Source organism: Oncorhynchus keta, chromosome 8 (assembly GCF_023373465.1).
Source record: "Oncorhynchus keta strain PuntledgeMale-10-30-2019 chromosome 8, Oket_V2, whole genome shotgun sequence".
Classification (NCBI taxonomy): domain Eukaryota; kingdom Metazoa; phylum Chordata; class Actinopteri; order Salmoniformes; family Salmonidae; genus Oncorhynchus; species Oncorhynchus keta.
The window spans coordinates 11,486,523-11,503,030 of record NC_068428.1 but is presented as its reverse complement, the minus strand read 5'-3'; the positions used below and the strand labels follow the sequence as shown (position 1 = coordinate 11,503,030).

The window sequence follows — 16,508 nt, the reverse complement described above, 5'->3', positions numbered from 1 at the left end:
ACCAAATGTACACCCCTTTGTTAATATGTATTGCCAATAATTAACTTAGTGGTGAGGCATGGAATAATAAAATGTATCATTTGTCAGGCTGGATGTTTGAAATGTGACTAGGTGATTTGAGACATGCATCTTCAGTAGTGGAATAAAGACAATTAGCACTTGGATGTTGTCAAGAAATAATGGAGTGATGTAAGATTGTTAATAAAATTCATTATAGACCAATTGATTATACTGCGTCCATATGTATAGGCTGCAAGTACATTGAAATTAAGTTGTTTTCAAATCATTGAAAAAACGACCCGAAAATACATATTTTCAACTTTCATTTTCAACTTACAACCGAACATAAATTGGACGTCGGGCATAGTCTTCTTTTCAACATCTTTTGAATTACATTTTGGTAGGTGAGAATAGCGCAATGTCAAAACATCGTTTTAATGTGTCCAAATCAATAACCAATATGCAGAAACAGTTTGGGATATATTGAAAACCTAAACATTGAAGAGTTGCATTTTGATTCAAGTGGGTAACCAACGTGGTAAATGTAACACAACTCTATTTTTGTTAGTCACTTTTTGTTGAATCTCATAAATAGTACTCTTTCAATTAAGAAGCCTGGATTTTTCCCCTGAGACTAAAATCAATTGAACATTGGGCACATGTTTATGGTTCTACATTCTGACATTTATTAAAATACTCCTACAATGTTAATACATTCTATATTGTGACATTATTAAAATACTTCCACAATATTAAAAACATTCTACATTGTGACATTATTTGATTGATATCACGAAACAACTACTTCATGTATTTTCTGATGTTTAATCAGAGATCTTTTATCAGAGTATCTCTTCCCACATTGATCACAGCGCGGATTCTCTCCTGTGTGTGTTCTTTGGTGAACTATAAGGCTGTTTAGCTGAGTAAAACTCTTCCGACATTGATCACAGCTATAAGGTTTCTCTCCTGTGTGTGTTCTCTGGTGTACTATCAGGTTGTTTAGCTGAGTAAAACTCTTCTCACATTGATCACAGCCGTAAGGTTTCTCTCCAGTGTGTATTCTCTGGTGTGTTTTCAGGGTTTGCAGCCAAATAAAACTCTTCTCACATTGATCACAGCCAAAAGGTTTCTCTCCAGTGTGTATTCTCTGGTGTGATTTCAGGGTTTTTAGCTGAGAAAAACTCTTCCCACATTGATCACAGACGTAAGGTTTCTCTCCAGTGTGAATTCTTTGATGTATTTTAAGGTCTGGTGAAGAGTTTAATATTTTCCCACAGTCAGAGCAGCAATGAGATTTCTTCTCTGTGGGTCTCTGCTGGTGTTTCTTGAGGAGTTCTGATCTGAAGAGACTCTTCTCTGCCTCGTCAGAATCATGATGTTGTTGAGCCTCCCAAGAGGATCCACGATAGTCCCGTGTCTCTCCTGTGTGAATGACAAAGTCAGACAGATGGTTAAAGGCTAGTTATGGATGTAGTATATCTGCTAATGAGGAAACCACTAGTTATGATGTAGTATATCGGGTAATGAGGAAACCACTATTTATGGATTTAGTATATCTGTTTGGAGCAAAAATGGTGAGCGAAGATTTAAAATTTTCACAATGAATTCTGAATATTACAGCGCACTATCAGCACAAGATCAGGAGTGCTACTCACATTAAGGAGTGAAACTCACATTAAGCTCTGTATCTATTCACTAGTTCACCACCGTGGGGGAAAACTCAGGGGAGTTCTCATAGGCTGACATCAAATATAGCCTCCATTTCCAGGTTGCTTATGAGCTAAGACTCTGTGTTCAAACAGACTAACGAGACCCTACTGTAAATCAAGCAGACAATAACACATTATAAACATCAATTTGTTAGGGATGTTGGATCCAACGTGGAGCACGGCATAACTGTCTTTACCAGAGTAATGAATGAAGAAGCACTTTGGTTGTTGTTGCATATCGTGATGTTTGTCATTTGACTGTCATTCAGAAAATGATTTCCTAGATCAGGTGATGATAGTTGAACATGTGACTGTAACTAAACAGCTACAGTATTAAGAATGTCTAATTATTGAAGAACCGCGTTAATGACAGTATCCATTTGGGTGTTGTCTATAAAGTTAAGGTGTCTCTCGGTTAGAATCATTGGATTTAGCAAACTCTGAAATTATTTAGAATTTCTGTTCCCATGAAAACTGTTTTCCCAGCGTAACATAAATAGCCACTAAATGTTACATAGTTCGAGAGCATTTTTTAACTTAGAAATTACACTGTTGGTTAGAGCCTGTAAGTCAGCATTTTAATGTAAGGTCTACCTACATCTGCTGTATTTGGGGCACGTGACAAATACATTTGGATTTGATAGAAGTAGGACTAGTCTACCTGGCCTGCGCGCAAATGTAGGCCTATAAATGTGCCCATTTGGGGATGTCTGATAGTATTTATGATTGTCTTAACGCACCACCACTAATGAGTTGTGGAGTTTCTCAAAGTCATTTTTCTTCACCTCAAACAGCAAGTAAACAAAGTCTAATCAAAATCAATTGCGAATGACAATAGTTCCTCAAAGTATTTTCATAAAATATTTCCCTTTCGATAACCACTCGGCATTAAAGGGAAAGATATAATGATGCGATACCTGATTATTTCTTATTCTTTGCACAAATAGCCGACAGCTGTGTCTGTCCCAAACTCACTGGCGCGGGGAACTATACCAGAATATTTTTTACAATGTTGCAAGCTCGCTATCTTGAGTTTTGGGCTGACCCAGTTGATAGTTGATATAATGTTTCCAGTTTGTTGTAGAAAGGCCATGTGCAGCAAATGTGAAATATTTATTTTTATAAGGATATTTTCTACCTGCAGGCTGCAATGTTTTTATTTGTGGGCTTTATGTAGGCTATTTTTACATAGTTGGCAATGGCAATAAAAGTTACTTTTAGATTTGTATAATTTTCATTTAGATATAATGTAGCTTAATCACAAACAATGATTTTGAGATACTATTATAAATGAATGAATCTGTTCCACGGAAATGTACCTATGAAAATCGTAACTGGTTGGTAGAAATGGTAAGTTAACTTGGCACTCCAAGTGGAAAATGTTGCCGACCGCTGGTGTAGCCCATTACCAGAAACTTCATGATCACAACAGCAGAATCTTTCTCCATCTGGTTAGGTTATCTTGAGCTCTGGCTCCCGAGTCATTTGTGTGTCTTAATTATTTAATCAAACAGCCTGCTTAAAGCATCAGACCAGTTCAGTACATATAGTTGATGTTTTGGGGATGTGTCTATAAATGAAAAAATACACGTTATAACATGTCAACCATTTGTTTGGTTGACCAAGATTTACTTTAGGTGGGGACACTAGAAGATGATTTTGGGGCAACGCAGTTGGGACTTGAGCCCGATCTAACATCACTGGAGAGACCTGAAAATAGCTGTGCAGTAATGTTTCCCATCCAACCTGACAGAGCTAGAGAGGATCTGCAGAGAAGGATGGGAGAAACTCCCCAAATGCAGGTGTGCCAATAAATTTGTTAAATGAAAGAGGGAAAATAATATTTTTTATCAATTTTAGAATAAGGCTTTAAAGTAACAAAATGTGGAAAAAGTCAACGGGTCTGAATACTTTCCAAATGCACTGTATACAGCAACACCTCCCCCATCATTCCTGTATTTTCTGTAGATGTTATATCCCTGTATTGCTACTGCTGTATCAAAGGAATTATCTCAGTGAGTTTCAGAGATGAACAGTAGAGTGCATTCCAAATTCAATAGGCAGGCAAGTAAACAAAAACGTTTTCAAATAAAAACTATTCCAGAAAATGTCAAAGCGTATATAATGCCCGTCCAAGAGACTGTCGACCAATCACGTTCATATTGTCATGCTGTGACACGCAGTTCCTGAACTAAATCCCTTTTTAACGTCAGGGTATGAGTGGAGAAACATGACTATTTTACTTGAAAGTATGTAATGTTACGATTGCAAAGCTACACAATATTACAGAGAACAAGTTAATTATCTCACATCTCTGAAAATATTTGTAATGTTGTGCTTCTTGTTCACAGAGGGTAATTCATGCCAATGTTATTTTCTTTAAGCTGTTAATACGAAATCGAAAGGAGTTTCCAATATCCTAATTTCTTAAAGTATATCTGGTGATAGCAAGTGATAGTGATACACAAGCTAGGTCTATTTGAAACATTGCCATCCCATGGTGGCATTTACCAGCCACCGGGTAAAGAGCCTGCCAGAGCCAGTCTACCTCTGAAAATAACATACAGTCCTTGGACCTTGAAGAGTAACGGGGGCAGAAATCAGCAGTAGAAACAATAACAAAGCGTACTCCCTGCCGTTTCGGTAAAAATCTGAGGGATGGAGAAATGCAACCATCCATGATATCAACATTATAGTTTTAACCATGTTTTGAGGATATACAGTTTTTGTTTAAATTTACTGACAAACATTGGAATAAAAAAGACAGTCGAACTAAGCTCATGATGCATTTAAAAGGGAATTCTTATAGAAAACATGGGTATTATTCATGTATCAGTCCCAAAACGGATGTAACAACTACTGATTGCCCCTTTAAGAGAACATATTGGGCTAATCTAATAGAAGATATTGAGGAATACAGTATTTTAGGCATTGTCATTGGATGCATTTGATCAATTGTTAACGTTTTGTTGATGGTCCACTCGTGATGTTCTACACGTTACAGTGTAGCTTCAGCCATTCCTACAGAACAACATTAAAGTGTAGAACCCCTGTACTGCATATTGGTTCAACGACTGCAGAGACTGTACTTACTGGTGTTAAACAGATCTCCAACCTCCTCTTCCTCATCCAATGTGACAGTCATCTCCCCCTCCTCCCCTTTCACTCCAAAAACTGAATCCTCCTCTTTATCTTCCTCCTCTTCTTTTACTGTAACATCCTCCTCTTTCACTCTGAACTCGTCTTCCTCTTCTTTCACTGAAACGTCTTTCTCTTCTTCTTTCACGGTAACAGCCTCACCCTCTACTTGTTTTTGTAGTGTGACATCTTTCTCTTCCTCCTCCTCTTTCACGAGAGCTTCTTTCTCAGTCCAGCAGACGACCTCCTCTTTAGCAGGAGGAGAGTAGCTTAGTGAACTCATGGTCGGAGATGTTAGCTATCTAGCGTTAGAGAGTAGCCTAGATCTAAGCTAACTTAACAAACCAGCTAGCTGACAAACAACGTAAATATATAATTAAATGGGCCAACAAGTACATACAACAGAAGTGTGTTTAATACACATCGACTAATATACACCAAAACAGTGTAAATAACGTGAATGTTGTTGCTGTTTGCTAGAAAGCTTCCGAGGTGTCTGAAAAGCTGTTGTTATTGAAGGAGCGACCCGTTCACTAGATTATACGCCACCCTGGCAGCATCGCCTGAACCTAAAAGGCGTACATCGCCATCTGCTGACTGGAGTGGGCAACGCAGGAAACAAAATGAGATTTTTCATTTATTTCATAAAAGTTTAACATTATATTAATATTATATTAAACAGAGACCTGAATGAAACCTCCACATAATACAACTAATATATAACTAATATATAATAAAAGAGCAGAACTGGTCATCACAGAGTGGCTGTAGTGCTTTGTAGACTGGGTAAATCCATTTGAATTCAATACATTTTTGACAGCATCCCTTTTGATTTAAAAAAATCTTTCCTTACATGTTTGCCGAAGGAAGAAGTGATAAGAAAGTGACTTCATGTAACTGAATGTAAAAACATTCATGAGATATACAGTACCAGTCAAAAGTTTGGACACACCTACTCATTCATGGGTTTTTCTTGATTTGTACTATTTTCTACATTGTAGAATAATAGTGAAGACATGAAACTATGAAATAACACATATGGAATCATGTACTAACCATGCAGTAATCATGTAGTAATCATGCAGTAAAAAGTGTTAAACAAATCAAAATATATTTTAGATTCTTCAAAGTAGCCACCCTTTGCCTTGATGACAGCTTTGCACACTCTTTGCATTCTCTCAACCAGCTTCACCTGGAATGTTTTTCCAACAATCTTGAATGAGTCCTCACATATGCTGAGCCGAAATAAACACAACAAGGTCAAAATCATGTTTGACGCACTTTCAATGTATTTTTTTGGCAGTAGAGTTTATACTAGATGATAGGAACACCGTGGACAATATACAGCAAGTTGCAACATTGAAATACAGAAATTAACACTTTTCCATAAACAAGGTCTAAATCGTGTTTGATGCACTCTGGATGTAGATTTTTTTCATAGATCTGTTTAAACTAGATGATAGGAACACTGTGGACAATTTTCAGCAAGTTGCAACATTGAAATACAGAAATAAAATAAAACTAATTCATGTTTTCCATATTTTTTCATTACTGTTTTGCATTACTGTTTCAAAATCTTGAGTGAGCAGTTGCAACATTGGTTTGGCATAATGGGCAGATGGCCCCGAACAAGATGGCGTGTAGGCCTCAACGGTTTTTGAGTTATGGGCATTTTTCTGGGATTAAAGGTCCAAAATGAAAATAGAGCAACAATTTTTCCACTTCACGTCAAAGTAAAGGAACCTACGGTGTCAATAAAAAAAGAACCAGACATTTATCTATTGTCATTTAAGAGAAATCATACAATGTCAAATTGGTGAAGGATTAAAAGGTCAGATCTTTTCAAAACTTCATATGTGTGATTAGGCAACCGTCATGAACTGTAAGTCAGTCATTTCTCCCAACAGATGTCAAAGAAAAGCTCTCACACACACACACACACACACACACACACACACACACACACACACACACACACACACACACACACACACACACACACACACACACACACACACACACACACACACACACACACACACACACACACACACACACACACAGCAAGGATGGAGTGACAAAGTGCGGTGCTTAAAGACACACGGAGCCTGCAATGGTATTTCCATATTCTCCAGACCGTGCCGAGTTCAAGGAGACGCCCCGCTTGACCGTAGCTCACTCTGAGTGCAGCAACAGTGAAAAAAGCAGTCCCAAAATGAAGCCTGGCCCTAAATTTAATTTGCTTTTGGGTGACAGTGAGAGAACCGTTAGGGTGAGAATTATAGGAATGCATTGCCTGCTCAATCTAAATTTAACCTGAAGCCTATGTGGGTTAATAATGCCTTATCTCTTCGATGACAATCAGGCCACTATGAGGTCTGTGTCGATTCTAAGCTTCCTGAAGCATCCGGAAGTGGTTAAAATCACCCTAAAAGTGTTTTTCCATACCCAACCTGATGGTTGATGGAAATAGTGCATTCAACCCTGCATAAATCAGTCAGTTCTTAACGTAAAGACTTAAAACTCAGGATTCTGTAACAGCATACCCCATTGAGGATATGTGTTTACCTTTAGCTTCCTGTGCCAGCCGGAAGTGCCATAATTGGTGTCATAGGGGCTGTTTCGGGATCCAACTACGAGCTTTTAACTGCAGCAACTTTAAGATACGCTATTGGAGCTGGAATTACCGCGGCTGCTGGCACCAGACTTGCCCTCCAATGGATCCTCGTTAAAGGATTTAAAGTGTACTCATTCCAATTACAGGGCCTGGAAAGAGTCCTGTATTGTTATTTTTCGTCACTACCTCACCGAGTCGGGAGTGGGTAATTTGTGCGCCTGCTGCCTTCTCACGCTCCCTCTCTGGAATTGAACCCTGATTCCCCGTTACCCGTGGTCACCATGGTAGGCACAGAAAGTACCATCAAAAGTTGATAGGGCAGACATTCTCACCGCCACAAAGGGCGCGCGATTGTCTCGAAGTTATCTAGAGTCACCAAACCGAGATTGGCCCGCATGGGTTTTGGGTCTGATAAATGCACGCATTGGTCAGCCCTCAGGCCATCAGACTGCTAAACAGCCACTACAAACATTGAGTGGCTGCTGCCAACACACTGACTCAACTCCAGCCACATGGGAATTGATGGGAATTGATGTAAAATATATCACTAGTCACTTTAAACAATGCTACTTAATATAATGTTTACATACCCTACATTATTTATCTCATATGTATATGTATGTATATACTGTACTCTATATCATCTACTGCATCTTTATGTAATACATGTATCACTAGCCACTTTAAACTATGCCACTTTGTTTACATACTCATCTCATATGTATATCATCTCATCTATGTATATACATGTATCACTAGCCACTAAACTATACCATCTACTGTACTGAGCATCTATGCTGCTCTGTACCATCACTCATTCATATCTCTTTTGATGTACATATTCTTTATCCCCTTACACTGTGTATGAGACAGTAGTTTTGGAATTGTTAGTTAGATTACTTTTTGGTTATTACTGCATTGTCGGAACTAGAAGCACAATCATTTCACTACACTCGCATTAACATCTGCTAACCATGTGTATGTGACAAATAACATTTGATTTGATTTGATTTGTAACCGACCCTTGGTTAAAGTTCAATGTGGCAAAGCTTCGTTGAATTGTACCGAAGGTTACTTTACTTCCAATGTCGAACTCTGCAAATATCTGGCCCACATACTCACAGAGATTACTGTATGGTTGACCGAAGGACTTGAAAAAGACGAGTTCTGTGTCTGAGGTCATTCCACTCAGATGTGGCCTGATCTGATGGAATCGTTTAAGCCAAGTGTATTCCTCCTGACATATAACAATTCTGCACTCCCCGAAGCTATAGTTTGTTTTGTGGGTTGCAACACACATCTGATAACCCCCACTTTCCGAGGTTACTTCAGTGAAATCCCTCTCACTGAACATGGTGACTGGGGATCGTCGAGTGCCATTTAATATGGCCAACTGGCTGGACATGAGAGCCGCAAACCTACGTCTGTCAGAGCAGGTGGCACGGACCTCCAGCCTACTGAGAACTGAATGAATTGCTTGGTTACTTAGCTCAACAAACTGGCTTAACTCCGCAGCTGCTGAGCACCTCGTCCCTGCAGCGTTTGCGAAATGTTGCCCTGTGCGTTGCCTTGCTCTGCCGCGAATCCCTATCCATCTTAGCCAAGCAGAGTAACAACTTTCGAATTCCACTGACCTTAGCTTGCAGACTATTCGGCCGGAACTGAGTAAGATTTTTCAGGAAACTTCGAACTTCGGCTCGGTACATTTTTAACGTGGATGGTGCCAAACCACGGCCGTCACATTGGCCATACCACTCAGACACACGTCTGTAGTTATCCAGAGAACACAGTCCTTCATCGGCCTTGCCCTCTTACATAATGCAGAGGAATTCCCATACTCGGGATATACTGGTGCGACTATTGTCAATTCGTTTAACTGAAGGGTTTCTACCCGTAATATAGTGCTCATATTGAGTCAAAATTGCATTACTCCAAACCTCAATTCTGGACGACACACCGCCTCCTTCATCACTCTTGCTCTCTGTGGAAGTCGCCACGACGCAGCCTTGCTCCCTCGGTTCCAAGCATGGTTCACTACCGACCTGACTGGTTGGCTGCACCGCCGCCGACGCACTCGCCGCCTGCTCACCCTCGTCCACCAGCTGCTGCTCCACGGACAACACTTTCAACACACTGCAAAAACACAGGGTTCTCCAGCCGCGGTTCAACAACATTGTCAGGCTGCATATACTGCCCTGATTCGGGCTGCTGTCTCTCAGTCGAAACCCGGCTAGATTGCATAGCATTCATCCATTCCATAGTGCCGGACTTAAGTGCATGGATAGACTTGAAATGTCGGTCTAGCCACACAATATTCTGCTTGGAACAAAGCCCACAGTCGCGTCTTTGTCTGCTGCTCATAGCTTCTCTCTCCTGCCTTCCTGCGTGTCTCTTTGTTTGCTCCACCAAACAACCTAACCCTAACCCTAACACCTAACCCTAACCCTCAAACCCTAACCCTAAACAAGGACTTAATAAGCCCCAGCTGTGGGCCAATATGGGACTAATTGGACTGGAAGAAGAATTTGACCAGAAACCTCACCTCGTTGCCTCTTTGTTCATCAAAGGACATTTGGCTCAATGGGTAGCGCACGAGTCTTACAATCAGCTGCTAATTATTCGAGACCCACCTGCGGTAATCAATTTTTTTCACCGGGCCTGGTAACCCAAATGGACCACAGGCCCGAAAGGCCCATAGGCCAAAAAGCCACTGCCCTGGCCTGGTACTTCCATATGCATATAGGGCTATACACATGAGATATTATGCCTTCAAAGAGGCACTCTGACTGGGATTCAGAGAGTGGCTTACTTCCTTAATGACCCTATGTCCCTATCCAACCATGCCCAAGGACCACAGGCCTATATTGGGACAAAAGCCACTGCCCTGGCCTGGTACTTCCATATGCATATAGGGCTGTACACATTAGACAGATGCCTGCAAAGAGGCACTCTGACTGGGATTCAGAGAATGGTTCACTGCATTTGGTGGAACACCGATGGAATGGTCACCTTCATAGGACTAGAACCATGTTCATTGATGACCCCAAAAATGTCAATCACAGGGTTTTAGTGTGCTGCGCCGTATGTGACAAAAGTCCCGGGACACCAAAATATACTTTAACCTTAATAACTCAAAAAGTACAACTTCAATCTGGATGGGGATTTTTTTGCACGAAAGGGCACACATAGACGCGCATTCCTGTCTAATTACAACCATGTTCTATAAGAATTTATCATGGAAAATCGTGTTTTAAGTTTCAGGAAAAAAGTTCAGTTTACAGGGCGCATAGATTCCTGTGAATGCTAACTTTTTTAAACATGGTGTAATGGTTGCCCATCACGAGAGAGGGTATGAGCCGAAATTTGGGACCTCTAGCCCCTCGGGAAGTATTTTTAATCATTAGGTGTGTTCCTGGCATAACTGCCCGTTTGGGAGCAAGTCACTCCCGGGAGAAGTCACTTGAGGGCGCCATTGGTGACTAATGGAAGTTTTGAAAAAATGTGGTGAAAACCGAGTCCACACATCTCAGAAAATGCATTATGTCTTACTTTTCAGAAAACTGTCCAGCCGGGCACCTGGTGATTGAACGGGTCACCATGTCTATACAAGCCTATAGGCCCTAAATCCCTATACGGGAACAGACCTCTCTTTCCGGGGATGAAAGTACATACACAGGCTTATAGGCCCTCACTCACCACCCGGGAACACCCCTCTCTCTCCGGACATGAGCGTACAGATACAGGCCTATAGGCCCTAACTCCCTATCTGGGAACAGCCCTCTCTCTCTGGGCGTGAGAGTACACATACTGGCCTAAAGGCCCTCACTCACTGTCCGGGAACATCCTTCTCTCTACGGGCATGAAAGTATACATACAGGCAATTGGCCCTCACTCATCGCCCGGGTAACACCCCTCTATTTCCGGGCATGAGAGTAGAGCTTACCCGCTGGAGCGAAGGACCACCAGGCTTATAGGCCCTCACTCACTGTTTGGGAACTCCCCTCTCTCTCTGGGGATGAGAGGACACCTACAGTCCTATAGGCTCTCACTCAGTAAGGGAACACTCTTCTCTCTCCGGGGAAGAGAGGACACATACAGGCCTATAGGCACTCACTCACTGTCTGGGAACAGGCCTAGAGGCCCTCACTCACCACACGGGAACACCCCTCTCTCTCCGGGCATGAGAGTACAGATACAGTCCTACAGGCCCTAACTCCCTATCCGGGAACAGCCCTCTCTCTCCGGGGATGAGAGTACACATACAGGCCTATAGGCCCTCACTCACCACCCGGGAACACCCTTCTCTATCCGGGGAAGAGAGGACACATACAGGCCTATAGGCCCTCACTCACAGTCCGGGAACACCTCTCTCTCTCTCCGGGCATGAGAGTACACATACAGAACTATAGGCTCTCACTCACAATCCGGGAACACCTCTCTCTCTCCGGGGAAGAGAGGACACATACAGGCCTATAGGCACTCACTCACCACCCGGGAACACCCTTCTCTCTCCGGGGAAGAGAGGACACATCCAGGCCTATAGGCCCTCACTCACAGTCCGGGAACACCTCTCTCTCTCTCCGGGCATGAGAGTACACATACAGGCCTATAGGCTCTCACTCAGTAAGGGAACACTCTTCTCTCTCCGGGGAAGAGAGGAGGCCTATAGGCACTCACTCACTGTCTGGGAACAGGCCTCTCACCCCGGGAACACCCCTCTCTCTCCGGGAAGAGTACAGGACACATCCGGGAACAGGCCTCCGGGGATAGGCACTCACTCACTGTCTGGGAACAGGCCTAGAGGCCCTCACTCACCACTCGGGAACACCCCTCTCTCTCTGGGGATGAGAGGACACATACAGGCCTATAAGCCCTCACTCCCTGTCCGGGAACATCCTTCTCTCTCCGGGCATGAAAGTACACATACAGGCCTATATGCCCTCACTCACCACCCGGGAACACCCCTCTTTTTCTGGGCATGAGAGTACAGCTTTCCCCCTGGAGCAATGGACCTCCAGTCCTATAGGACCTCACTCACCACCCGGGGAACACCCCTCTATTTCCGGGCATGAGAGTAGAGCTTACCCCCTGAAGCTATGGACCTCCAGGCCTATAGGCCCTCCATCACCACCCGGGTAACACCCCTCTATTTCCGGGGATGATTCCAGCAGGGGACACCCCCCACCTCCACAACCTCGCACACCAGGTGAACCAGGGCACCCACACTTAAGCACCCTTCCTCTGACAAAAAAGCATATAGCCGCGCTGTTATGAACCGTGCGCACCTGGTGACCAAAACCCGACGTTGTGCACCTGGTCACCTGGTTGCTAATGGGTTACCAGGTGCCGGTGGGACTTTTCACCCGGGTTCCCACCTTCCTTAGTCCGCTTACCCACTCTCTCTCTGGGCTTCCGGACTCTGGACTCTGCGTTACCAGGTGCCGGTGGTACTTTTCAGCCGGTTATCCACCTTCCAGTCCGCAGGGGACCCACTCACCTCTGGGCCTCCGGACTCTGGGAACCAGGAGCAGGTGGTACTTTTCAGCCAGGTACCCACCTTCCTCAGTCACGCTTTCCACTCTCACTCTGGGTGACCAAAACCCGGACTCTGGACTCTGGACTCTGGGTTACCAGGTGCCGGTGGTACTTTTCAGCCAGGTACCCACCTTCCTTAGTCCGCTTTTCCACTCTCTCTCTGGGCTTCCGGACTCTCTCTCTGGGCCTCCGGACTCTGGGTTACCAGGTGCCGGTGATACTTTTCAGCCAGGTACCCACCTTCCTTAGTCCGCTTTTCCACTCTCTCTCTGGGCTTCCGGACTCTGGACTCTGGGTTACCAGGTGCCGGTGATACTTTTCAGCCAGGTACCCACCTTCCTTAGTCCGCTTTTCCACTCTCTCTCTGGGCTTCCGGACTCTCTCTCTGGGCCCCCGGACTCTGGGTTACCAGGTGCCGGTGGTACTTTTCAGCCGGGTACCCACCTTCCTTATTCCGCTTTTCCACTCTCTCTCTGGGCTTCCGGACTCTAGACTCTGGACTCTGGGTTACCGGGTGCCGGTGGTACTTTTCAACCAGGTACCCACCTTCCTTATTCCGCTTTTCCACTCTCTCTCTGGGCTTCCGGACTATCTCTCTGGGCCCCCGGACTCTGGGTTACCAGGTGCCGGTGGTACTTTTCAGCCGGGTACCCACCTTCCTTAGTCCGCTTTCCCACTCTCTCTCTGGGCTTCCGGACTCTGGACTCTGGGTTACCAGGAGCCGGTGGTACTTTTCAGCCGGGTACCCACCTTCCTTATTCCGCTTTTCCACTCTCTCTCTGGGCTTCCGGACTCTAGACTCTGGACTCTGGGTTACCAGGTTCCGGTGGTACATTTCAGCCGGGTACCTACCTTCCTTAGTCCGCTTGCCCACTCTCTCTCTGGGCCTCCGGACTCTGGGTTACCAGGAGCCGGTGGTACTTTTCAGCCAGGTACCCACCTTCCTTAGTCCGCTTGCCCACTCTCTCTCTGGGCCTCCGGACTCTGGACTCTGGACTCTGGACTCTGGACTCTGGCTCCTGGCCCTTCTCTGTGCACCTGGTAACCCATTTGTATTGAAGGGGTGAGGTGGAGGAAGATGCCTTCCGTCACGAAATAAGATTGGGCGCTGGGTACCCAGGTAAAGTAAATGCTTCGGACCCCGCGGGACACTCAGTTAAGAGTATCGAGGGGGCGCCGAGAGGCAGGGGCTGGGACAGGCGGCGGACCGCAAGCTCGATCCCAAGATCCAACTATGAGCTTTTTAACTGCAGCAACTTTAAGATACGCTATTAGAGCTGGAATTACCGTGACTGCTGGCACCAGACTTGCCCTCCAATGGATCCTCGTTAAATGATTTAAAGTGTACTCATTCCAATTACAGGGCCTCAAAATAGTCCTGTATTGTTATTTTTTATCACTACCTCACCGAGTCGGGAGTGGGTAATTTGTAGTATCGTGTCTGCGTTTACAGAGAGTGACACATATGGTCAGCCACAGTTTCCCGGTCTGTAACCGACCCTTGGTTAAAGTTCAATGTGGCAACGCTTCGTTGAATTGTACCGAAGGTTACTTTACTTCCAATGTCGAACTCTGCAAATATCTGGCCCACATACTCACAGAGATTACTGTATGGTTGACCGAAGGACTTGAAAAAGACGAGTTCTGTGTCTGAGGTCATTCCACTCAGATGTGGCCTGATCTGACGGAATCGTTTAATCCACACATAAAACGGTCAACCAAATCATTTCTAGTCACCTCTCCTCCTTCCAGGCTTTTTCAACTTTGAACTTATATGGTGATTTGCATCTAAACTTTCATAGTATTACCACGACGACCGGCAAAAAGTTAATCTTTCAATCACCCACGTGAGTATAACCAATCAGAAGATGGCACGTGGGTACCTGCTTCTATAAACCAATGAGGAGATGGGAGAGGCAGGAACAAGAATTACTCCTGCGTTAGAAATATAATTACTTCTATTTTAGCCCTTGACAATGCAGACGCTTGTTGGCGCACGCAAGCCTAGTGGGTGCAATAATTGAATAACATGGATTTCTAAATTTACGCACACGACATATCCGGTCTGGTCAGCATGTTAGGATGGGTGTAAAAATCATATCTCTCTAACATGCTGCCAGACCAGACACGTCGAGTGCGCGAATGACTTCCTGAAATGCACCGCCGCCTATAAATTCACACTGAGTTCTAAAATAAATTGTGCTCGTATGACAAGGCTTAAGTAAATAAAAAACATGTTTGATTCTAAAGATTATACAGTTTTATTTAAGAAATAATTGATTACTAGAATTACAAGGAGCAAGTGCAAAACCAAATTAAGTTTGATCTATATCCCCTATCAATGCGCAAACAAGGAGCAAACTCTACACAAACATCACACAATGGGATAGGTGAGCTGATGCATTCCAAGTGTTTTTTGTAGTTAATCTCTTTTCTAACCAATTGTAACATTACATATATTACTTTCACTACATTGGCCTCACCAAACAGGAATAATTAGATGGCTAAACATGAAAGCTTAGGCCCAATATTAGGATCCCTAATACATGTGCATACATCGAGAAATAGTATATGTAAATTATTCTCCTATAGTTTACACAGTTAGCAGACGCTCTTATCCAGAGCAACTTACAGTTAGTCTTACAGGAATAAGCCTTAAATAATTAAACAATGAGTAAACCGCAACATGTCAGCTAAAGCGATTGAATTCACAATTGCATTTGACTGTTTTTAATATTGGCCATCAACCAAAAACACAACATCTACCGTGGTAGAAATATGTTAACAGCAGGATATGTGTAGACATGCAGTAAAAACCTGTTACCCTCAGCTAACACAATATGAACCCATAGCTCATACAATTGACACAGTTAATGCTATGTGGCTCTATATTATTTAACATTTGCTGCGTTGGTGTCAGAAATGAGAAAATTAGATATTGCATGTGATCTTTGCCTTCACAGACAAAACATTAATTTGTTGTCTGCAAGGAATAATGGGGAAGTCACTCCAGCAAAGTCGCACCATCAAATTCCATTTAAAACAAACCAATCAACAAAATTACAATTGTGACAATTGTTGGCACCCAATAGCGATTCTTACTTACTGTATTGTGGCTTTCCATGGCTCCCTTTAACTGGGGTATAAAAATATGGTAACATGCATGGAATATGCATTTTTCATCAATCACAATGTGATAAGGCAAAAACAAAAAAAATGGTTTCCACTATTAAACAATAGGTACACAATTAGGGCAATGATTAAAAAGTTCAAAACCCAGACTCAAACCCACACAACAGTACATGTGCACTGGAGGCAGTTGCAGAGACCACTGATTTGAAATCTTGGTTCTGACTTAAAAGTTAAATTAACACATAGGTCTTAGCCGATTTAACTTAATTTTGTAAGTTAAGTAAATGTACAGATTTGTATTTATCCTGACTTTACATTTAAAGCCAAGACAACTGTTGTCTTTATTTAGTTAATTTGGCTTATTGTATCTAATT

At 43.2% G+C, this 16,508-nt stretch overlaps 1 protein-coding gene across 1 annotated transcript; it reads right to left on the bottom strand.

The window, feature by feature from the left end:
* Positions 1 to 790: 790 nt before the first annotated feature.
* LOC118386786 (zinc finger protein 664-like) lies at positions 791 to 5,399 on the bottom strand. Its single transcript, XM_035774626.2, has 2 exons — positions 4,806 to 5,399; positions 791 to 1,425 (listed from the first exon to the last, which is right to left on the bottom strand). The coding sequence occupies exons 1-2, from the start codon at positions 5,131 to 5,133 to the stop codon at positions 791 to 793; spliced, it is 963 nt and encodes a 320-aa protein (XP_035630519.2). The 5' UTR covers positions 5,134 to 5,399.
* Between the last annotated feature and the right edge of the window lie 11,109 nt (positions 5,400 to 16,508).

Coding starts and splice junctions, on each gene's coding strand:
- LOC118386786 (XM_035774626.2), bottom strand. CDS start 5,133: ATGAGTTCACTAAGCTACTCTCCTCCTGCTAAAGAGGAGGTCGTCTGC. Junction 1,426..4,805: donor TGGAGATCTGTTTAACACCA/GTAAGTACAGTC, acceptor TCATTCACACAG/GAGAGACACGGGACTATCGT.